Source organism: Pelecanus crispus, chromosome 3 (genome assembly GCF_030463565.1).
Source record: "Pelecanus crispus isolate bPelCri1 chromosome 3, bPelCri1.pri, whole genome shotgun sequence".
In the NCBI taxonomy this organism is placed as follows: Eukaryota; Metazoa; Chordata; class Aves; order Pelecaniformes; family Pelecanidae; genus Pelecanus; species Pelecanus crispus.
The window spans coordinates 127136297-127161211 of record NC_134645.1 but is presented as its reverse complement, the minus strand read 5'-3'; the positions used below and the strand labels follow the sequence as shown (position 1 = coordinate 127161211).

General features: G+C 40.4%; 1 protein-coding gene across 1 annotated transcript in view; it reads left to right on the top strand.

Moving 5' to 3' along the window:
- CDC5L (cell division cycle 5 like) overlaps window positions 1–24122 on the top strand; it is a 36317-nt gene extending 12195 nt beyond the window's left edge. Inside the window, exons 11-16 of the mRNA XM_075707104.1 lie at window positions 1339–1503; window positions 3209–3289; window positions 3641–3886; window positions 6563–6760; window positions 21614–21826; window positions 23607–24122. Of these exons, the coding sequence (XP_075563219.1) occupies window positions 1339–1503; window positions 3209–3289; window positions 3641–3886; window positions 6563–6760; window positions 21614–21826; window positions 23607–23711 (1008 nt within the window). The 3' untranslated portion in view covers window positions 23712–24122. The remainder of the gene's footprint in view (window positions 1–1338; window positions 1504–3208; window positions 3290–3640; window positions 3887–6562; window positions 6761–21613; window positions 21827–23606) is intronic.
- Window positions 24123–24915: the final 793 nt, after the last annotated feature.

Genomic DNA, 24915 nt, shown 5'->3' with positions numbered 1-24915 from the left:
ATCTGAACAGAATTTTATGTTATAGCAGGTGTTATTTCTACACTTGTGTACAGGTCTGTACTCATCACCTGATAAAATCAAATCTTTATTTGAAAGAACAGACATCTTGCCACTTAGAACAGTTTTCACTGTGGTCAATAAAAGCACTAAAGCTATTCGTCAAAGAAGAAATAGTTAAGTTTCAGTCCTACTTCTATCTTTGAAGCTGAGAGGGAAATATATCTCAAGGAAAGATTAATTTTTCTTGCAATCCTATGCAGCCCTCAAATCCCTCATCCCAGTTTACCTACAGGACCTTTTCATCAGCCTGTCCTGTTGACAACATTGAGCTAAAGGAGTTTAATTTTTGCCATTAAGAGCACTTGGTTTTGAGTTGTCCAGTAATCTGAGTCCCATCCAGATTCTTTCATCGCCTTTGGCAACAGATGTTTCCATTCTTGGAGATTCAGCCAGATGTACCCTGCCAATTAGACATGGTATGAAAGGGCATATACCTAATAGGTAGCACCTTGGGAACTCCTTTTATGTGGCTGATTCTGCAGCCTTAACTGTGGCTTTGGGTATCTCCCACCAGGGCTATTGACATTTTCCTTTTTGGGCTAGCTAAGGATATACACTTCAAGTTTTTGGCATGTTCTTCTTGCAAAAGTTCCGAATTTCAGATTTTACTCTTAGATTGAAAGACAAGGCTTATTTGATGTCCTTACACTTACTTTGGTCCTGTCAGCCTTTTAATAGTAAAAAGGCTTTTTGCTCCTAGAAGGAATACTGGGCCTTCAGTTTCCCCATGGACTCCACTGTTTTTGAGATCTGGTGCCATTTGTCTCCTTTTTGTCTCATTGTGCCACAGTCCCCAGATTTGTGAGCAACTGCAAGGAAAAAAGTTCCAATTAGGCTTGCAAATACCCCAGCATGGACATATCTTCACGTATTTTCAGTTTCTTGAAAGGCTTTTATGTGAATCTCTGCTGTTGTACTGAAGCTGCTGGGAGGGGAAGGTGCCACGCTGTTGTTTTACTTGAGTATTTCAGCCTGTTTGAGGATTTCATTAGCTAGCTTTAAGAAAGCTGTGTGTTGTTTTTCAGCATCAGAGAGTTTCTGTGCTTAATAGTCCATAAACTCTGGGGTGGTGGTCTGTAGGCCAGCCTGGCTTAGTATCGTGCTCCTTTTGTCAGACTTCACAGATTTTGTTTCTGTTGGCTTTGTAGCAGACTAAGATTGCCAGATGATATTAGTTGCGTATTGTTCAGGTCTGTTAATGTAGATGAATGGAATTTGATTGTACTGCACCTTAGTGCATGAATTCAGAAGTGCTGTGTGTTACTGTTACTTCAACAGGAGAGAGAGTCTCGTGAACACCTGCGCCTTGGACTCATGGCCCTTCCTGCTCCAAAGAACGACTTTGAGATTGTTTTACCTGAAAATGCAGAAAAAGAACTTGAGGAACATGAAGTAGATGAAGCCTTTGTAGAAGATACTGCTGATATAGATGCCCGTAAGCAGGTAGGTGTGTGTGATGCAGATAGTGCCTTTTGTTTAAAATAAAATACGTTCCTTGTGTGGTTCCCATAGTTTCATACATGTTTAGTGGAAGCGGTACAGCTTCTACAGGATAACAAAGTAAAATATACCTGTTTTCTGTGCTGCCATCAGAGTATACACACTCAGATGCTAGATCAGTTTTCTCTCTGAATCCTTTTCTTAATCTGTCCATGTTATGTATTACACATCATTTTCTACAATGAACTTTCTAAGAGTGTGGATGTCCTACCGCCTGTGTTTGTCCCCCAAAAGATAAAAATATAATTAAAATCATTTTTCTATGGAGGCACATGCTTGATTTTAAGCACATGAGAATTGTGGGGGGCTTTTTTGGTTTGTGGGTTTTTTTGGGGTTTTGGTTTGGTTTTTTTTTTTTTTTTTCAGCTTATTCTCTTAAGGTTAAAAATTACTGTTTGTGAAATGTAAGACAGTTATATACAAACTCATGCAGGCTGGCAGGACACAAATAGAAAACTGCCATGCAGTGAAATGGTCCCCTTTGTATGATTTGTACCACAGGATTACCCAGACAGCAGTTGTGAATGGATCCCTGTTGTTTTGTTTTGTTTTGTTTTATTTCAGAATCAAGGAAGGCTGCATGAATTGCTAGCTTAAATTCTGCTGGTTAAATAGCTGTACTAGCCAGTAATTAGAGACACGCTAAATTTTCTGCTTGTAAGAACAGCCTCTTTTCCATTTATTGCTTATCCTAATTTCTGTGATGCAAATCTGGTTTTGTTATATACCTTCAAACACTTTTTTTCTTTTTTTCTTTTTTTTTTTTTTTTAAATTTGGAGGGGCTTTTGCCAATGGCTGTGCTTTGACAGGTGAATGAAATATTTAAAAAAAAATCCTATGCTCTGGTATCTTCTAATATGATAAGCATTTCCCAGAATTTAATTCCTACCATGTCCCGTTTGGGGTGGAACATATTATATACATTTATATGCATGTCTCATGCATACACACAAGCACAAATAGAAAGTCTGCGTAAATACAGATAATTTATGTGTGTAGAATAGAGAAAAGAATTTGCGTTGTAATATCATACAAGAGAATAGCATCCTGCCTTTCAAATGAAGGCATGATGTGGCTGGGATTAGAACACGGAAGATCTTGATTATCATTTCTGAAGTTTTAGACAGCACTGCCTTTTCATGTTATTTATTGCCCGAAAGTGGAATGTGAGGAGAAATCTCATGTTTTTACACTTTCACAAGTATTGTTTTAGTGAAGTAGTTACTTTATGTTATAGAAGAGGACCAGTAGAGTCCTGGCTGCAAATTTAAGAGTCTGTCTTTTCCTGGTGGATTTCCTGTGTGGAGAGTTAGAGCAGATGTCAAACCTGATGTGGAGAAATTTGTAAAGAACAAAGTCTGCTGGGGTTGAGAATAAAGGAGAATTTGATGGCTGGAAATGACATTTTAGGGTATCTGTCCTCTTAGAGTTAGTCTGCTGTGCTCTTCCCATTTACTTTAGGGGCAGTAAATTACGATGTCATCACAGAGAGTGACCTGTTATTTGGCTCTGGCTTTATAACGTGAAGTCTTCATACTTTAAGGAATCTTTGCTGCAGTAATCAGTCAGTTTTTATATCACATACATTTGTAGAAAGCATCTGATTGTATTACAGTAGCTGGAGTAACACTTAGCTTGTTTGTCTAGGCTCTCCGAGATGCAGAGCGTGCAAAGGAACTGAAGAGAATGCACAAAGCTGTTCAGAAGAATCTTCCACGGCCCTCAGAGGTAAGTGGAAACAAAATTCACTTTTAAGGAAAAAAAACAGAAATAAAGGTGTTAATCATTATAGGAGGAAATGCAGTCTAGGTAGATATGAGAGAATGAAATCTTTGAGTATGCCGATTTCAGTGTTACAGGTAACTTTCACAGCAAAACTGTCATGAGGTATTTCATATGCAGAAATGAAAGCACAATTGGGTGTTTGCATTGCTGTGTGTGTCACACTGCAAGGGATTTTGGCACCTGTTCTGCATGGTTTAGCTGATACATAAAATCCATGCTCAGGTGAAGGTATGTGAATTTAATGCTGTCTTTGGTGTATATGGTGTTTATGAACTTTTTTTTATTCCTGGGCAGGTTAATGAAACAATACTGAGACCCTTAAACGTGGAACCACCTCTAACAGACTTGCAGAAAAGTGAAGAGCTAATAAAGAAAGAGATGATTACTATGCTTCATTTTGATCTTTTACACCACCCGTTTGGAGAACTGCCTACTGGTAAGAAGGGGAAAGGCGCAGGATTTGGAAGCAACAATGCAGAACATATGGCTTACTTGGAACAAAATCCTTATGAGAAGTTCTCCAAAGAGGATCTCAAGAAGGTGAGAATTGTATGGCCCAATTACCAGTGACCTAATGTCTCCTTATGTCATGGTCCTGTAACCTTGCACAAAAAAGTTTATTCAAGCCTGCACAGAATTTAGTTGGGAGATCTCCAGAGGGTTGTATGAAGAGCTGTAAGGATAATTTAAGTGCACATTCTCTTTTCTGGAAGCTAATGTTAATCTAGGCACTCAGCAGAATGATAAAGATGCTGTATTTGTCCAGAGACATTGTCTTTTAGATACAATTTGGAACGTGTTGCGATCGCTTCTCATTTTGAGTAAGGTTAGGAGCTATATACCCCAACAGTTACCAAATTCTACTTTGCTGTTTCTGGAAATTGATGTTAAATCATTGAGATTTTAACTAGCTGTGATATCCACCTTCTGCTGCCCTTGTAGCTTTTTTTGTGAACCCAGAATTACGAAGCATTTTTTTCGTAGCAGCGCAGACTAAATACGACAGTGGTAGCCAGCTTATAACTTTGAGCAGCCAATGAAGCTGTTTAATTATGCTTCTCAATCTTGATCGAACAGAGCTGTGCTAGCGCAGACCTTGCTGGGCTATGGCAACTGATCTTAAAGCATACCTGGTTAAAAAGCACTGAATAGGCAGAATAGGTTGTTGCTGGATGAAATGAGTAGGCTGTCTGGCCACTCTGTCCTGTTTTGCATTGTAATCCCAAGTTAAATAGCAGTCCTGTACCAAGGGTTCTGGTTCAGGTTGTTAATTTTAAGCAGCTACAGGTGTTGCCTTTTGCTGCCAAGTGACAGGTGGACGATTCAGACACAGGGTGCTATGGTTTGCTCTTTCAAAGTGTTTCACCTGTGAAGTTGTGCCAGTAACCTTTGACCAAATGCTTACAGGAATAAAAATGAGTGAAAAGGACAAAAATCACATGACACCAAGTCATCTGTTTCATGCAGACTCCTGCTATCTGAGACTTGTGTTCTGACAATAGCTGTGGTATCTAAATCCCATATTACTTTAAAGTGACTCTGAAAATATACAAGCAGATTTTAAATCCGTCTCCTTGACCATACCTGACCAATGAATCAAGAGCCTAAAATGAGACATGCTGAACAGTATGTACTTCCAATTTGCTGTTAAATGAAAAATTATACTTGAAGATTTCTGAGCAGGAGAAGTTAAAGATGGAAAATACAGTTAGATCATGAATTTCACTGCCCTGCCAGTGTCAGATTGTTCCCTTAGGAATGCTCTCCAAGTGCTTTCTCTGGTTGTTTTGAAGTGCAGCAAGAATTGGGTTTTCTATCACTTCCCTTAGAGACTATTACACAGTAGTTTTTGTCTGGAAACTTTCTTCAGAGTCCCTGGAAATTTTGTCTCCTAACTGATGGGCAGAAGTTTTTTGCATCCTTGCTCTTGCTTGCTCTGTTCACATTCAGCATAGTATTCCCTTTTTGTCTAAAATCAAAATCAAACCAGGAAGTTTTCCTATCTCTCCATTCTCCTCTGGGGCTTGTTTATTTTGCTTTATTTCTTCATTTGTTTTTAGAAGATCTTCCTACTACAATGCTTTCATAAAATGCTCCTTTCTTTTCCTGATGTGTAAAGCTCTTTTGGGAAGGATTAGCAGTAGTGCTAAGCACAGTGCACTGAGCTCTTAAAGCTGTGGAACTAAATAGCCTTAAGTAGTTCCTCACAGTGTATAAATAGAGGCTAATTGAAAGTGAACTTTTATAAGATTTACCTTTGTTAGGTGTGGTTAGGGTACTCTTATTTTATCTGTCTTAACCATCGAGGACAAGTAATTAATTTTCCTTTCCCCGGTATCCCTGGAATCATCTAATCTGATGATACCTGAATTACTTCCTGGGCAATATGCTGTTATAAAACATGTCTGCTTGTAGTGATATATCTACTGCTGATACGGAAATTTGTGGTGCACATATAAATCCTGTTGAAAGGGAAGGCATGCGCTTAAAACCAATGAAGTCCAGATTGGCAAAATTATTTTAGTGTTTTATTTACAAAAATTGGGAGGACTTGGGTGCCTGTGTGGTTTTGTGGGCCAGGCTTTTTGTCAGAAATATTAAGAGTTGTGAGAACAACATGAATCTTTTCAGTTCACTGTAAGTTACTCTGTAAACTAAACTGGAAACAGCGGAATGCTCCTATCTCGCAGTAGTACTCTAGCAACGGAATGTGTGTTAGTTAAAGTCAGGGTAGTATTTCGTGCAGTGGAGTTTATACGGCTCACCTGTTAATATTTACAGTTGACTTTCCAGGTTGTGTGGAGAGGGCAAGCAAAAGGAAATGAAAAGTGATTTTTGTTTCATAGAACAGCTGCTTCTGTCTGTACACTTCTCCCTCCCCTCAAGGTCTTTGCTTTTATCTCTTTTCTTCTGCAGCAAGATGAAGTATCTAGCTGTGCCACAGCTTTCATTAGCTACAGCAGAGTGATGTCAGGTTTGGCCAAATTATATAAAATGAGGGATAGTTGCGCTGTGAGTAGCCTTCTAGCCTGGGTTTCATTTATAATCCACAGCATCTGTGTTAGATTTCATAGTTAGCTTAACCTGATGGTGAGCTTTTAGTATGAAAAGAGAAACTGCCCCCCGTGAATTGCACGCTGAAGGATTGAAAACAAGAGGAATTTTCTTGTATCCTGTGTATTGTAACTGCAATTTATTTCTCATCATTTCCAACAGGCACAGGATCTACTGGCACAAGAGATGGAAGTGGTAAAGCAAGGAATGGGGCACGGAGAGCTCTCAAGTGAAGCTTATAACCAGGTGTGGGAAGAATGTTACAGCCAAGTGTTATACCTGCCTGGACAGAGCCGCTACACAAGAGCTAACTTGGCCAGCAAAAAAGACAGGATAGAGTCACTTGAAAAGAGGCTTGAGGTCAGTGTCACTTTTTTCTGCTTTTTGCAACTGCCTTTTTTTTTTTTTTTTTAAGTTTCTCCCCATGTGTTTTGTTTCGTTTTTCTATGTAAGAGTTACAGGTTACTTTATAAATCATTCAGGTCTTTTCGTTGGATTCCTTTGAAAAAGTTGTTGAGGAATTCTCCTAGGGAGTTCATAGATGTTCTTGAGGTGTTTAAATCGCCTTCTCTCATCCTCCTTTTCTTAAAATATCCCTAGAGTATTCCCCCCCATGCATTTTTGTTTGCAGTACGAGCTGTAACACTGCTCATCTCACCCACTTTATTCTCAACTGGAGAGGTCAGGTTCTGCTCTCTCTTAATTCCATGTATAGTTTTGGTGTTTCCTTAATCTCTGCTATTAGAGGATCAAATACATGATCTTTCCAGTTTTGTATTTTTTCCCTGATACTGGCCAGTATGAGATATTTCAGAGAAAGATGCTTAAAAACAATGTCTGTGTCCCAGAACTCCTCTCAAGTTTTCTTTCCAACTTACGATTTGGTTTCTGATTGACTATTAGATACATGAAGGTCCAGATAGTCCTGACTTCTTGCCAGACTGGCATGCTCTGCCAAGTCCAGTGATTCCCTCCAAAAAAAGAGAAAAATGGATGTTTGTGATCCTGTTCCACTTTATCAGGAAATAGTAGGCTTCCTTATGAGTGCATTTTAAACTCAATTTTCAAGTTTGCTGTTGTGTATTTGCATAACTAATATTTTCTGCAACTACAAAATGCCAGAGTTTAGATAGCAACGTCTCACCAATGTGTCTGCATGCGGTTTGAGTTCTGTGGCAGGGCACTGGTACTGAGGGACCAAGAACTGGAACTACATCTTTTTCTGCTGAGTTGTAGAATACAGCATTTTCCAGTGTCAACATGCTTGCATCGGTTTATTCAAAATGCAGCAGTCGCAGGCCTTAACTCAGTGAGGCATTAAGATTTGGTACGGTGTCCTGGGATTGAGGGAGGTGCGTGTGAGGAGGAAATCATCTGAGGTATGGTGCACTGAGTAGAAGAAAGCAATTCAAACCCTTTGACACTCATTTCCCTTGCCCTGTCCCGTCTCTAGAGTTTCACCCAAACACTCCACAAAAAACACAAAAATATACGGCTTTTATGATAAAAGATAAGATGGTTTAAAATTGTTTCTTCCCACGGAACACATGTTTAATCAGACTTGCAGTAAGTTATTAACTGTTTTTCAAATACCACTTTAGCCTAAAAGTCTCTCTAAATTATGCAGGCATGAGATTATTTTTTTCCATGGTAAAAGGAAGGGGTTTTTTTTAAAGTTCTTCTGTATTTAACATCAACATAGCTACTGTTGCTAGAAGTAAACCTCCTCAAACAGCTACTACCACAGAAATAACATGAGAGAGAGGCCAGAAAGGCTGAATTTTCGCTTGCTTCATACACTTGAAATACAGCGTGAATGCGTGTTTTGTAAAATCTGTCAGTCAATAATGTCATCCAGGTGTACGTCAAGTCAACCACTCGGGCCAGGAGCAGTTCACCTGCACGTAGCCCCGTAGCCTAGCGGTTTGGCGTTGATGCCGGAGCACTTGTGCTGCTGCTGCTTACCCAGCAGAGAGCACCATCGCCCTGCCCAACGCTGCCCGACGGTTCAGGCGCTCCGCTCTTATTTTCGCAAAAACTGCGTCTGAGCACAGCAGCAGCCAGCTTGCATGGCAGCAGGGGCTGTGCTGGCATCACGCCAGCAGTCTGAGGGCTGTACCTAATTTGCATACAAATGCTTTTGAAATTTAAATGTATTCGAAGTGCGTTATTAAAATTGCAAAGTCAGTCAAAGTTAGGGAATGCACAGACAGCCTCGCTCTGGCGGCCTTAATTTGCCTATGCATATGCATTATGAGACAGTCTTTAATTTCATGATTACAGACTAGTTCTTCCACAGGCTCATTTACTGCACAGGGTGGATGGTACTTGCTTAATGAGTAGCTATTGAATATTTTGTTTTCTGTTTATTGTTCAGTGTGTGGCCCTGTGCCTTTATGCTGCGCACTATTTTTGCAGTCTAAATTGGTTACTTCTGTGTGGGCTTTCTCGTGCTGTCGATTTGCGTTCATCTCTTCCCAGTATTTGAATGAGTAGTTGGTAGTAGTATGCTTATTAAGGATATTGAAGCAAAGAAAGTAAGGTCGAGTCATCCATTCGTCAAACTTCTGTTGCATTTGTTTGTTCTGTAAGTGCTCATTGTGCTGTAGTCACACAACAGTCTCCCAGGAAGCAAAATACAAATTGGAGGTCTTGCCAAGAAAAAAAAAATTGCGTTTCATTTGCTACCAACATTGCATGGGACTCCGTGGGAGACAGTTAACAAAATCCAGCTAGCTGTGTCTACAATCAGTTGCTGTGATCGTGAGACTCCGTGTCTCTCTGAAGTAGCTACATCGCTTCAGATTAGCTGGGAGCTTGGAGTGCTGCTAGACAGGGCTAATTGCTTGGTGCGCTTAAGAGTAAAGTGAGAAAGCAACCTTGTGTATGTGTTCAAAATACCACACACCCCAGTTCAGTCAGGCACCCAGGGCCAGCAGAGCTTGCTGTGCCCCAGAGCTGCAGGTGCGGTGCAAGTACCGCGCTGCCTTTCACAGCTCGCTGTTTGTTGAGTGCAGGTGGACTCTTTGCAAAGTTAAATTCGAGCTGAAAATCTCTCCCAAGTGTGTGCGCAAAATGCGGTTTAGTGCAGCTCTGTTGCCTGGCCTATGTAAAAAGCCCTTCCTAAAAGCAAGGTATACATATACAGTTTTCCAAGTATAGGTCCCCAGCTGAATAATTTTTTAAATAATAAATAAAAAGCATAGCAGTTTAATGAACAAATTAATATACAGTGAAAATAGCACAGCAGTTTTTTTTTCTAACCCATTCTCAGCAATGGCAAAACCCACCTTCATTTTAAATGTTTTTCCAAGGAAAATTGTCTGAAAGCAATATCAGTTGAAATAGATATTTTAATGGGAAGTATCAGACAACCTTAATGAAAAGCAGGGATATTAGCTCAGCTTTCAATACCCCAAGATACTTGCTTGTACTCTTAACTTCCTTTGAGAGAAGAGTAGAAACTGTGAAACAGAGTTTGCCAGCAACAGAAACTGATGTTGGTCAGCTTTTGGGGCTGCCTCTTCCCCCTTGTAGTGCGCTAAGATCATTAGGGGAAAAAAAAAAAAAAAACCATGAGAGTTAAGTGATATTTGCCGGAGACAGCTGCGCATCGGGTAGTCACTGTCTAATACTTCCATATGGGACTGCTAACACCCTGCAGACCCCGTGCAGAAAAGCCAGCTCTTTCTAGTGCTGTCTCCATTGCTCGGAGATCACTGGAGATGGATGGTGTGGACAAACAGTCGTCTTTCCCTAATTGGCCCGTTTTCACTGCTTGAGTGATTTAGTGGTGGCAGCCTTGTATATGTTGACATGACATTTATCTTTCTGAAATTGATGGTGATATCACAAACAGATTTGTGCTGTTACTGATGGACTCGAGGAGGCAAAGTGGAGCAGTTGTAGAGAGCTTCTGTTTGGCTAGATATCCTGTCCAGGCATCGTCAGCAGTAATGCACAACTCGGCAATAGTTTTAATATTGGCATGTACTACTATGTATTAGTAATACTTTTCACTTCTCCTTTATTTTGAGGGTTTTGGGCTCTTTGAATGTGTTACTTAATGTGGCTTAAGAGCATTACAGGATTAGTATGTGAACTTTTTTTATTATGGATGGGGAGTTTCAGGTTCCTGCAAGTGAATCCCTGTGACCTCACTATGTGTCTGTGGTACAGCTTAGATTTGCCTGGATCCTGGTGGAATTTTCTGATCTTTCCAGTAGCTTCCAGAAGTCTAGCATATTTGTTCAAGGCTAGGCTATACTGCAGAGCTAGTCATGTCAGCAATGGGAGTTTTCAGATGCTCACAGTTGCATTTAGTAACTGCTTCAGTTCTCTGCAATACCGTGTACTCTCTTCCCTTCCAAGCAATATATTTATAAAGAAAAGCATTCCTGCCTAAGGTATATGTTAAACTAGGAACCTTATCAGATGAAATGGGATAGTAGAGGCGTCTATTTAACAAGCTAGTTGCTTCCCTTCGTAGTTCATAACGTAGAAACTTCCTGCCAGCATTGCTTTTCTTTTGAAGAGGGTTCATAATGTTGGCTTGCAGCATACAAATACTTTTATTAAAACTGCGTAGTTAATGTCATCATTTCAGTTGATTGCTAAATTATAAACACTATTGAAAGTCTACAGGGGAGGAAGCTCTAGTTACACCGTGTATGCAAAGCATAGCAAATTATCTATTCTTTGCAATATCCAGGATACACTAAGATGGTAATTTACCAGACCAAAATGTCCCATTTTTGCTTTTGGTTGCAGCCCAAGTCCTCTGAATTAATTTACATTGAAAACCAGTTGCTTAGCTGGAGTTTTATGGGTTGCGTGTTACACTCTGCTGCAAGATGTATCGCTTACTAGTTTATTGGAGATTGTATTTTAGTTTCTCTCTAGTTTTATGTGCTTCTAAAGCTTGCAGTTTCTTTTGAATTTTCAGGTGTGATGTTAATGAGAAAATAGGAAAATAAGAGAAAATAGAATTTGTAAGACTAGGAATAGAGAAATTACTCATCAAACTAAAATATGGTGGAATCCCTAGTCTGCTTTTGTGGACACATCTATTCATTTGTACTGTTGTGTTTCCTTTATGAAATATGTTGGGGTTTTTTAATAAAGTCTGTTGGAAGTGTAGTTGGCACCAGAGGATCACATCTGAGGGTTATCAGTGGTCTTCACTGTCAAGCTGTTCAGAATCTGATAGAGCTGACTGTTTATGCAAGACCACTGTGGTCTCTGCTTAAAGTACAGTTGATCATCAGAGTACGTGTATTTAGCGTGGCAGTTTTGGAGGGTATATACTTCTCCTGGGCAACACGGATATATGGCAGATCCCTTAAGAATTGTCTTTACCTGTGTGTGAAAATACTTTTACTGTTTATCAGAATGGTGAGAATGCAGTTTGTGCTACAGCTAGGATGCTCTAACATTTTTTAAGCTGGTGACAAAAAGGGTCAGTGCTACTTACTTTTCTCTGGCTGCCCCCTGCCATTACTTCTGACCTCGTGCCAGCGTTCTTACAACTCTGTGGTAATCTGGATCAGTTCATTGAATTGGCAGAAAAAAAGTTATTTTTAGTTTAAGCAGCAGACCCCTTTCCACAGTAGCCGGATATTAGATCAGCTTAGCTGTAACACATCACATCTTTGCTTGCAGAATTTTGGAATATTTGTGAGAACCACAATGAAGGTAACCCGTAACCTATAATGAGGAGAGCAATAAATAAAAGGTTTTGTATTGCCAAGGAGAACTTACATCTACAGTAAGAAAAAATACCCTGCCAGGGAAGATAAATGGATTTAGCAGAAATCTTGTGTTTTCTTTCTAGTCCAGGTGAGTATTCATTGCCTATTTTTGAGCAAGTCCCATGAGTTCAGATTTGATACACCTTATTTTAGCCTCCTAACTAAAACAAAGCTGCAGTTGCCTTAGGCTCCCTTTGTTTTTTGGTAGAGAGACAAGGCACCTCCTGAGAGCAGCTTGGCCCATTTAAGAGTTGAATTTCCCTCTCGAGTTTCCTGTTTTTCTCTCTTTATTACAGAGGCATCTAGAGCACCTCAGATCAGTGAAACAAAACTAGGTCTTAACGTCTCCCTTGGCTCCCCTGTCACTGGAACAGGAGTAATGTCTACCTTATGGCTCTCTGTGCAGTTTTGTTTGCAGAGCACTTGTAGCCGCCTGACTGAAAATCTCTACCTAAAACTGGTAAATCTTTAAGTGTACTTGTACTGCCTGGAAAGTTGTTGTCTCTTCCATTTCAAGCTTGTTGAGTTGAGCTGGAGCCTTGCATCTTTGCGTGTTACAAGTCTGGAACCCCCTCCCCATCCCCATTGTTCACTGTCCTTTAGGTGAATTAACTTATTACATCCTTGGTTTTCCCCACAAACCTACCCCCCAAAACCTTCATCACCATGAACAGGAAGCAGGAAAGCAGATCTAGTTTCATTGTAACTAGTTTAATGTAACTAGCCAACTGTTAACATTTCCAGGACTGCCAATTGAACAGCTTTGGGAAACAGAACTATACTTTTGCTGTTAAACAGTTGTTTTCAGAGAAAAATGCTACTAGTTGATTTTATACCAGCTCTCTTACTATTGACTTACTTTGGGACCTTTGGAAGGAAGCGGATGAATGCCAGTAGGAGGGTTCTTCATGTTCTTATTTTTGTGATCTTGCCTATGAGTCTGAAATTTGTCTTCAAATTTGACCGTTGTGCTAGCCTTTCTTTTAAGGTCATAATTTGGGGGGGCTGGATAACTCTTTTTGTATAGAAAAAAGTCTTTTTCTGCATGTCCTCAGTTCAGGATGTGCCAAAATAGTGGAAATGAGCAATAAAAAAGTTCTTTAAAAATAAGCTTAGACTGCATAGCAGTTAATTTTTGTTTGGCCAGTTGCTCATAGTATGGTGGGAGGTTTTTTCCCTCCATGTCTGAAACCATTGGTTTCCTCTGTGGTGGTAGGTGAAATCAGATTTCACATTTGAAATGTATTTCATAATGGGAACTCATGTACTTAGAAATAAAGTTCAGCATTGACAAAGCTCTTCATTGCAAAAGGCCTTTGCACACCATCACCGTTGAAAATTGTGTTTGGACAGAGAAAAATATAAATTGATACAGTCTTTTGCTGGAAGCCACCTCATCTGCAGACCTGTCGCTCTTTAAAGCCTGCGCTAATGTGAAGCAGTGTCAGAACCTGCGAGTGTTGGGCCAGTGTGAGCTGCTGCTCACAAAGTCGACTTGCTTCATTTATACTTGTATAATGGTAGCTGCTGGAATAGAGCACCAGTGACTGCTGCAAGCTCGTCATGGGGCTTCCGCTATGTATTGAGAGGGGACCAGGCTGTTTGCTGACTTGTTTATTGAGAGAGCTTCCACAAGATTGTTAGCCTCTTCTCTGGAAGAGACCAGTCCAAGAACTCTGGGTTTGCAGTGGTAATTTTTGAAGGTAATTACACTGTGCTCACTGCCATGTTATCTCATCAGTCACAGCAGTAACCCATGTTTGCTTACAGTTAATCAAAGCTGTTAGCCTGCGGTAGTTGTTGCTGTCTGTGATCTTACTTTAATTTCTCCCCCCCGCCCCCAGGAGAGGTAGAGAGTTTTTAGAAAAGCTTAGTCAGAATAAATGATTTGTTTTTCTTCTTAAACTGTGCTGTTCTAGACGTGTTTCTACTGTGATAGTGATATATGGGTATCACTGGTAACACTGCTAGTCTTAGAAGCAATTCCCAAATAACAATATTCAAAGCGGGCTTTAATGTCATCATTGTAGATCAGCAGTGGCTGCTAATGTATCCAGTAACTTTCTGGATTATTCTAGATCTAGGTAGGTAGTTGGATACTATGAACTTCTGTGGGAACGCTTGCTCTTCATGTGCCCTGTACTGTCTTTACTCAACAGTCCTAGCAACTCATGTTATGAGGTTTGAAGGCAAGTCATCATAATTTCTGGAACGTAGTTCACATGGAGATTGCTCTTGCGTTATTAGTTTTGACTGCGAGTAGAGAGAGTAGCCTTCTGCAGATACCGGTAAGTCGTAATGATCTGTGACCTACATAACAAAATACAATATAGGAGTTTATGTTGAGGCTTCCCGATTAAGTTTCAGTTGTGAAGTTGCAGTTGCATACCAGCAGTGCCTTAAATTGAGGATCACCTATGACTGAATCTTTCCATGAAAACCTTTGTGTGATCCCAGTCAATTAGAATTAAATCCTACTTTGTCATCTCTTGAAAGTTACACACTCTGTCCCTTTTTGACTGCTCTGATACTGATCAGCACCTTTTCTTAACGATCCTCATATGTTAAGTAAGCATCATCTTCAGTGTCGCAGCAGAATTTGTGTCAAGCTGTGGAGTGGTTTTAGTTGGTTAGTTGAGCTGATGCTAGTGTTGATGTCAGTTTGATAGATTGAGCCCATATTGTTCTACACTGGAAATGCGATTTTTTGTTTGATAGTAACCCCAAGCCTCAGTTTCCAGCAGAGTTGACTGTTATCTTTTACTCACTCAGAAGTAAGAGGCAGGCTCTACAGAGAGCTTTTGCCTGGTCAAACTGTAGACAGACGAAACAGTGTTTTAAGCTAAGAATGGAGAATTCTGTCCAAGAGCATGCAAGTGGAAAAATATTTTTAAGTAGAGCAATTAATTAATTTTTTGTTTAAAAACGTGCTATTGTAGAGTGTACCATCAAGCTTGTAAAGGCAGATCACCTAAACATGCACCGAGGTCGCCCTAGTGTTACGGTCATTGCTGTCCCTGGGGTGGTTTGAAACGCTGGTGGAGCCTGTTCGGTGTAACCTGGCAGAAGGCTGTCATCGTAGCATGCACTGCCTCATTCCAGCTACGCTGGCTGACTGAGCCAGTATGAAGCAAGTTCACAAACCCTGCTATTTAAATTAAGTTAATCCAGCTCCTGCCAGCAGAATTGAGTATGGGAGGGCCACTTGTGGGTCTGAGGTGAGGAAGGAAGTTATAGTAACATTTGGAGTAGTCCTATATAGGTTCCAAGAGTAACCTATTCAGCCAGTGTAGCTGAAGCTGGCAGAGGATTTCTCTGCACAAGCTAAGCAGCTTTATGATGATATGTTGATTCTCCAAGGTCACGGAACAAGTTGGTTTACTTTTGACTATGGCTCTGGTAAGAATATGCAGCAGTTTTTCTTCCATGTTCTTTATCCATCAGGCATGATTAAGATGATCAGTTAGAAGACAAGAGAGCTTAATGCTGTTTAGGGATTACCAGAAGCTTCACATTTAATGGAAGCAAAACAAAACAGTCAGTACAGGGAAAAACAGCCCTTTGAACTGAGGAGGGGTGTCCTCAGTAGACTTAGTGAGATGAGGAATTGTGAAAATGCAGTTTTGAAGGCATTTGAGCCCTTCCTTCTTCAGGGTCAGTTTTTCTTAAATCTTTCCCAGTCAATGTTTGTTCTCATAAGCAGTCTTCCCCTGCTCTTTGTTGTCCTCAGTTAAACCTTACAACTAGCCTGCTCTCTAAAATTTCCTTGCCAAATTTAAATCCCTCTTCCTTTCTCAGAGGACATAAGAACAGAGTAATTATTCACAGTGATCTTTGGGATATTTAAAACATGTTGTTGTGTCTTTCTTAATTTTCTCTATTTTTGTTAGATGGAGAAAAAACAAACAACCCTTCCCCCTGTTTTTTCAGTCAGTCTCCCTTTTCTAGATCATGTTGTATAAACCTCTGATTATGTCTTTTGCTCTGTTTTGTTTTTTTTTTCTTTGGATCTCTAGTGTAGTATTGAAAACTGAACATGGCTCTACTAGGTGTGAGGGAAGGCTTTTACATAAGAGATTTGGGATGGGATGAGGCTCTCACACTTGCCCTAACATCGTATATCATTTTACCCCATGTCTGTACATGCTGTTCTCGTTTTGCTATAGCTGGTACAAAAATCAGTGGAACCAAAGCCAGCCAAGGAGCAGTACAAAATAAATAACTAAGTGGAGAAATCTTTCAAATGTCTTTACATTTTCTGCTAGGTTCACGGGGGAAATGGTTGTCAGATTTTACTGAAATCTATTTCTTAGCTTTAAGCAAATAATGTAGACTACTGTTTAAACACACCTCTTCATAACTGCTTGGAATTTTTAGCTTGGTATCTGAGCCTTAAAATTTTACGAAGCTTGAACTGAAATTATATGCAGTTGTTGGCATTAATGCAGCAGTCAGCAATTTTTAATAAATAGTATTTGTTACAAAAGCTAAGACCTCCTTTTGACCTTTTCGTAGTAGGTCCTAAAATCTTCTAGTTGGGAGGGAGGGGGAAAGGTGGTGAGTGTTCACATTTCTCTCTATAAGCAGAGAAGGAAGAAAGGGCTGTTATTTCTGGGTTTAGATACTTGCAAGGCTTTTTTCTCTCCCCCCCCCCCCCCCCCTTCTTATTTTTCTTTTTATAGCAGTGAGGCCTATGATAATCCAAGATAGACAAGGAACTGAGTAGAAAAGCAGGGGCTGAATAGCAGTATACAACCTAAGGAGTTCTAGTAGTTAAAAGTAAGAATCTATATCCAGAACAACTGGGAAATACTAAGTCCAGTTCTCATTGTCTGAAAATTTCAAGAGTGCTTAAATAATCAGGTTCTGATACTGTAATAAGCATTAGATTTGAACTGGCTTTGTTTTTTCTTGGAGAAAAAAAAAATATTGTATCTCATACATTAAAACAGTACATACTTAGGGTGGGATGGATCCACCTGACCTTAGGTAACAGTGTCTGAGTAAGCAGTCTGTGCTCCCATCTTAGTCAGTGAAGAGCACTTCAGTGGCATGCTTAGTCTCATTCTGAGGCCCTGGATCAGATGAACCATGCCCTGGAGTTGCCAGTTTCTCTCCTGATTATAGAAAGACCTGATCCAGTCTCTTTTCTGTACGGGGGTGATAGCGCTTATAACTGTATTTCATGTCCTCAGGTACTCAGTGTTTAACATTTTATTAGAAAATTAGGTTGTTGACAGATCTTTACTTGGGATAACAGAATAGTGGAACTTTTCTAAATAGTCTTTTTTTAACCTAGAAAAGTGACATGCTGATTGAATCATAAAATCATAGAATGGTTTGGGTTGGAAGGGACCTTAAAGATCATCCAGTTCCAACCCCGCTCTCGTGGGCAGGGACACCTTCCACTAGACCAGGTCACTCAAAGCCCCATCCAGCCTGGCCTTGAACACTTCCAGGGAGGAGGCATCCACAACTTCTCTGGGCAACCTGTTCCAGTGCCTCACCACCCTCATAGTGAAGAATTTCTTCCTTATAGCTAATCTCAATCTCCCCTCTTTCAGTTTAAAGCCCTTATCCCTTGTCCTATCACTACAGACCTTTGTAAAAAGTCCCTCTCCAGCTTTCTTGTAGGCCCCCTTCAGGTACTGGAAGGCTGCTGTAAGGTCTCCCTGGAGCCTTCTCTTCTCCAGGCTGAACAACCCCAACTCTCTCAGCCTGTCTTCACAGGAGAGGTGCTCCAGCCCTCTGATCATCTTTGTGGCTTCCTCTGGACTCGCTCCAACAGGCCCATGTCCTCCTTACAATGGGGGCCCCAGAGTTGAACGCAGTGCCTCAGGTGGGGTCTCATGAGAGCAGAGTAGAGGGGGAGAATCACCTCCCTCGACCTGCTGGCCATGTTTCTTTTGATGCAGCTCAGGGTATGGTTGACTTTTCTGGGCTGCAAGCGCACATTGCCGGATCATGTTGAGCTTCTCATCAACCAGCACCCCCAAGTCCTCCTCCTCGGGGCTGCTCTCAATCCATTCTCCACCCAGCCTGCGTTTGCGCTCAAAGTTTCATTTCACACCAAGCATACTCTACGTTGTCTGTAATGTAGTGAAGCAACATGGTACAATTGATCTTTGTTACATTAGACCTCTGTTACAAACAAAATTCTGTTTGCCTGTGCATCCGTCTATTCCATGATCTCTAAATGTCAGTGGCTCTCAACGCACATTTTTCATCCAAGAAACAGTAATTGGAAAATAGTTCATTTACCGCACAGCTGTATTTGTTGTTGCAGTAATAGCATATTATTTACCAGTGAAGACATTTAAAGCTTTCATACTTTTCCATCAGAGAGTATCCTCACAAATCCCTAATCTATTTATTTAATTTTCTCTAGATTTATATAAATATTGAGAAAGAGGCGCCTTTCTGTATGCTTAAAGCACCTTGGGCATAGCTTAAGTCTACATTGCAAACAGAATCTGAAAAGCATAGCAGTCTGCATCTCTCTCCCCAGGAGCAAACTAGACAGCTCAGAAAGCCAAATTTCTCTTTCACTCACCCATTAACAGTTTGCTCCCTTGACCATTCACTTTGTTTATCTCCGCACCACCTACTAAAACTGTTTTAAATGAGTGAATAAATTGTTAAGGAGTAGGGCATTTTACAGAAACATGCAGCTGTATAATAGAGTGTACTTTATTAAAGCTGGACGGTTGAAAGGTTGATGAAATGCGCTTTGCAATAGCTTGGTGCGTAAGACTGTGATGGCTGCACTAGTCCTAGTGGCTGGGGTTGTCTGGCTGACTGCAGCCACCACTGTAAAGGACAGATCAGAAAGTAGTTCCTTCCCAATGGAGTTTAGTTTCACTGGTAAAAGATGAGATCTTGGGTAATTGTAGGGTTCAAAGCAGTGAAAAGCTTCTGCTTCTTGGTTGATCAGTGGCAATTCCTTTGTATTTAAGAACGTTCAATAGCAAAGCTTTGAGTTTTAAAGAAACGAGGCAAGGATAGGTGATTTAGCCACTGTGGTTCTGAGTTAGGCTTTTATATTTCAATACTTGAGAAACTTACACATTTTTCCTCATCTTCTGCATTAATATATCTTTAACTGTGGCAAAAATCAAAATATGAGAAGCCTGATGCCTTTTTTTGTGGACTTTGGCATCTTTCACACAATGCTTTGTGAAAAAAGGGTGTTCCTTTTTTTTACAGGAAATAGCATTAAAAAAAAACCCCAACCAGGAACCTTATGTCCATATTTAGAGATGTGAAATGCTACACCTCTGCACAGTTTTGCTCAGTGGTATAGTCCTGTGGTGTTTGTTGGTGTGTGATTCAGTGTTAAAGATTTCTTTGATGCCATCTATCAGGCTTTAAAAATGCTGATGGCTGTTTCGTGCTTTTACCGCTTATGTAATTTTGCACCACTGAATACATGTATAAAAATACACAAAGGCTTTTGTTACCTTTGCTGTTTATAAATGTTACATAAAACATTTATAACATGTTAAGATGAATATGCTTGTTTATTTGCGTTGTCGCAATTGGCAGAATTTTGTCATTTGTATCACTTGTCTGTTTATGGATCATAAAATCATTTAGGTTGGAAAAGACCATTAAGATCATCCAGTCCAACCATTAACCTACACTACCAAGTCCACACTAAACCAGTCAAGGGTAGACTAGACTAAACCATGTCCCAAAGTGCCACATCTACCCGTTTTTTGAACACTTCCAGGGATGGTGACTCCACCACCTCTCTGGGCAGCCTGTTCCAATGCTTGACTACCCTTTCCATGAAGAAATTTTTCCTAATATTCAACCTAAACCTCCCCTGGCACAGCTTGAGCCCATTTCCTCTCGTCCTATCGCTATGGTTTTAGAGGACTGACCTGGACAACGTTGGGGAAACTAAGACTTCTAAATCCAGGGCACACCAAGTAGCGCTTACCGGAATGGTACAAGAAGGAGAGCTTCATGTCTAACATGCCAGTTGCTTTGTGGTTTTGATACCACATTTTAATCTTATCACTTTGTTATATCTGTTGTGTACACTATTGGATTGTAAATTGTGGGGGTTTGCTTCTGGCTTTTGCCACTGGCCTTGTGCTATCTCAGTATTTGTCTGTTAGCTAAAGATAATCTTACCTTCTTGCTGTGAGATTCCTAAGGGAAAAGCCCTGTGCAAAAGCAGCGTTACTGGAGAGGCCACCGGAGAGCTGCAGGTTTTTGGTATGGTACAGGAGGGAATAATGTTGCAACACTATAGCAATGTAGTAAAGCTGAATAGGAGATCTTGTAGATAGGTGAGGTTATTTTAAGACAGAGCCAATTTCACTTATTTGCAGTCTCATACTCACATGCTTACAAACACTAAGGCATAATCATGGAAAGATCATCTAGTCTAACGCCCCTGCCATGGGCAGGGACATCTTTCACTAGACCAGGTTGCGCAAAGCCCCATCCAACCTGACTTCAAACACTTAATCAAGTAATCTGTCCAGCATTCAGCTACTGAGACATTTGAGTCCAAGCAGTCTTTCTGAGATGCTTTATGATGACATGAGGAATGAAGGGTCACCACCTTTTGAGTTCTCATCTTGGCACCTGGGTTCTTCTTGGGATAGTGACCATGGGTTTTTTTTGTTTTGGGCTTTTTTTTGGATTTGCCTTTCATACCTTTTAGAAGCAGACAGTAGTTTGTGTGTCCATCCTGTCCCACCTCTGTGAGTTACCAGGATTTAGTCTTAGGCCTTTGTCTCCTGATGGGGCTGTCCTGAGAAAGTGCGTGCAGATAGGTGGTAGGATTTAGTTACCATTCTAATAGTCCTTCTGTTGTTCTTTGCAGTGCTTCCATGCCCCCAACATTGCCATTCATTTGCCACTCAGACCACTGTAAATATTTTCATTATGGTTCTCTGCAACAGAGACAGATTCAGAGCTGCCTTAACGTTGCCGATTGCCTTTTTACTTTATGGAATACAACTTAGGTGAAGCCTTTTGGGATAGGCAGAAGGATTGAAAGATGTGGCTGGTTTTGCAGTGTAAGAACATAATTTTGAAAGGGAGGAACATAATATCTTTATTGAGTTTTCCTTTACTAAGGCAAAGAACATCTCCTGTGTAAGTGGGATGTGGCATAGCAAGCTATCAAGTGACTTGGTTGCTTATTTAGCTCAGCAACTGCAACAATTCCTGTCTATAAAGCTGTACTCACATAGTGTGTCATTACCCCTGTTTTGGCTAGTGGACTTCACCCTTGGAATAATGTATTTACATTGTAAAGGTTTTAATCCAGAGATCTAGGTTGTTGTAAAATGTGCAGTATGGTTTGTTAATAGAAATCAAAGAACTTGATCAACTTGATAGAGTTCCACAGATCTATTTTTACTACCTTTTTTTTTTTCCCCTCCTCTCTTGACTTTTGAGTTCTGGATAAATAAAACTGTTCTCGGGTTCCTTCTGACAGATAAACAGAGGTCACATGACAACTGAAGCAAAGAGGGCTGCCAAGATGGAGAAGAAGCTGAAGATCCTGCTTGGTGGTTATCAGTCTCGAGCAATGGGCCTCATCAAACAATTGAATGATTTGTGGGACCAAATTGAACAGGCACATCTGGAGCTACGTACTTTTGAGGAACTGAAGAAACATGAAGATGCTGCAATCCCTCGGAGACTGGAGGTGAGATTCCTAAATGTAATACCTTAGGTCAAATACAGGCACTCTGTCGAAAAGATGTTTTTACAATACATGGGCTCTGAGGGTCACAGCCTGAGTTTGTATCAAGTTTTTAATGGTCTTTTTAAATTATACTTTTGGCTATTACCAGACTCCTCTGCTGTTCACTTCAATATCAAAGATTCTGTGATACATATATTAGAAGCTGGTACTAATCTACTAGTGTGTTCTTTAACTTTGTTTTTATTTTATTTCCTCATGTGGTTTATTTTATTAATCTTCCACAATGCATATTGGCAGAAATTCCATATCTGTCTTAATTTGACTTGTTTTGTTTTTAATTACTGTTAGAACTTTAGGCTAGATCCAAAACGTGTGTAAAGCCTCCTACTTCCGTAAAATTCAGCGGACCAAATGCCAGTATATATGACAGGAGATTCTCCTTTCTTTTCACCTGTTGATTGTATTACTCCCTGAAACTAACTTGTCAGATTTGCAGATGGTTGGACTTCTAGAAAGCCAGTACTGAAACGGCGTTACTGCACTGACTTCAACATGGCTCTCGGTTTCAGAAGCTGAGCACTTGTTCTGTAATTACAGTTTTGAGCCATCCTCAGAGTTCAGGCCATTTGCCTGCAGTCCTGTTGCTGGCTAGCAGTGTGTGCATGTGTGATCTGGACCATTGCTCCTGCATAACACCACCTGCCCTTCCAGCCTCTGACTGGTTGGCGTGGCTTTGAGAAGAAAGATACCTCTTTCTCTTAAGCAGCCTTAACTTTGGCCTGGAACTAGCAGAAATGGGTGCGCTGAGATACCTGAAAACAATGCCTCAGAGCCACTGTTCTTAGTTTAAGGAACTCCAGGATATTCTTCTCTGCTTTATTCAGCTAACAAGGCACCCCTCAACCAAGACTCAGTCCTAGGCTTAAGCCAGTGCCAGGCTTGCTTTCCAAGAAATAATTACTCATCGGAGCACAATTTTTCTTTTAATTTTTTTTCTCTTCCAGAAGAGAGGGTTCCATTCAGTCTCAGATCTCTTCAACCACTTGCCATTAAAAAAAAAAAAAAAAAAAAAAAAATCAGTTCTTAAAAACTGATTTTGTGAAGACAGTTTAGAAATGCTGACAAGATGTGTTTGCATACTCAGGAGTGGTTAATTGATAAGTGAAAGTTAACAGCAAAATGTATTAAATAGCTTGATAGCTACTAATAGCACCTGTTTTTAGTAAATGGCACTTTACTCAGGGCTAATCCTAAGAATACATTTACTGTCTCTTCTGATACAAGAGAGAAGGGAGATCAAATGAACTGGCAGCTGGCAGTTTTAGAACAAGCAATAGTTCTGCTTCATGCACTGCGTAGTTAGTGGAAGAATGCCTTGTTGCAGGATGCCTGCAACATTAGGTTAATTAGGAAGGTTACCCAAAAAAAGTTTTGAACAAACTCATGGAAGAAGAATCCATGGATAACTGTTAAATGCAATGCACTGCTTGTGGCAAGTTTCCAACTTGAAATCTCTCCTTTTGAAGCATTTGATATTAACTGCTGTCAAAACCAGGGTAACATAGCTGACATTTGAAGTGAGATAAATGTGATTCTTGATACTCTACATCAACTGCTCTATTTTACATTTATATTTTAAATAAGTAATTTTAGCAATGTCCTGTCTCAATTCTGACCCCTTCCTCTGAAGGAACTAAAATACAACCTTGGGGTAAAGGCCTTCATGGGTGTGACACTTGGAAAAAAACTGACTGGTTGCTTAATTATGTTTTCCTTACAGTGTCTGAAGGAAGATGTGCAGCGACAGCAGGAGAGAGAAAAGGAGCTCCAGCAGAGATTTGCTGACTTCATGTTGGATAAAGAGACTTTTCAAGCAAAGTATTAAAGCACAAAGTTCCGTTCGTCACTGGTGTAACATTTTTAAAGTGTACAGATACTTCTCCAGCAGCTTTTGCCATCAGTTGCAGAAGTCAAGTGTAGTCTGCTGTTTGCATCTTGTCAAGTTTTGTTCCTTTAATGGACTATTCCAAATGCTCGGGGTATGAATGGCTTTAGCCAGTATTAAAAATTGGATTGAAATGTCCAAAATTTTATTAAAAGAAAAAAAAAATCACTCTGGTATGATTTTAGCCATGCTTTCATTTGCTAGGGTTATCCCATTATTCCTAGTGTTTTATCAGTCTTAAGACCTGTAAGATACATGCCTGCAGAATAACGTCTTTTGAATAAACCTGGAATGTTAAAAAATAATTAAGATAAAATGCCTGTCTTTTAATTAAAATTTAATCCTCCCCTATCCTAGGCCTCTTTTATATTTCTGTTAAATTGTCTTTCTTCCCTTCCTCTGCTGCTGCTTTTTTTTGTTTTCCAAGGCTGTAATTTGTAATAGGAAGGACCTGTGCTGGATAATTCTGGTCCATGTGACACCATGTTCCCGATTCTTCTCTGTGCACGTGACTAACACTCCCATTTTTATCAAGATGTTCAAATGGTCATAGTGACAGTAAGCATAACTTCACCAGCCTGAAACAGGGTAGGTTCAAGCTTTATAAAAGCAGCCAGCATAGCCTAAGGGTTCCCATAGATTTCAGCAGAAAATGTACCCTTAATTTTTCTAAGTATTAATGCTTTTAAAATCATCTGTGGATGATGCATGTTCCCTCCATCTGGTTGATGAACCTTTTTCTGCTGACTTTTATACAGTGGGCTGAAGGACTTGGGTAACATCACGGTTCTACCTTGGCCGGGCCTTGTGGAAGATGCTTGCGGAGGCTGTGTCCATACATCTTGCACATCACAAGCACAGGAACTCGGTTGCTTGTTCTGTTCAGTTTTTAGAATTGTCCTTTGCTCTGTTCTGGCTCTGATCAACTGGTGCCTTCAAAGCACCTCCAGGTCACGGTTTGTGAATTAGTGTAAGGCAGGGACACTGGGAATGCTCGATAAGCAGTGGGGATGTGGCCAGCCCTGGTAGCTGAATTGCGTCTGAGTGCTTGGGAGCATGCCCTGAACACTGCTTAGTTTACTACTGCAGACATGGACGCATCATCTCACAAGGTCACCATTGCACGCCATCGTGTAGGGGTTTG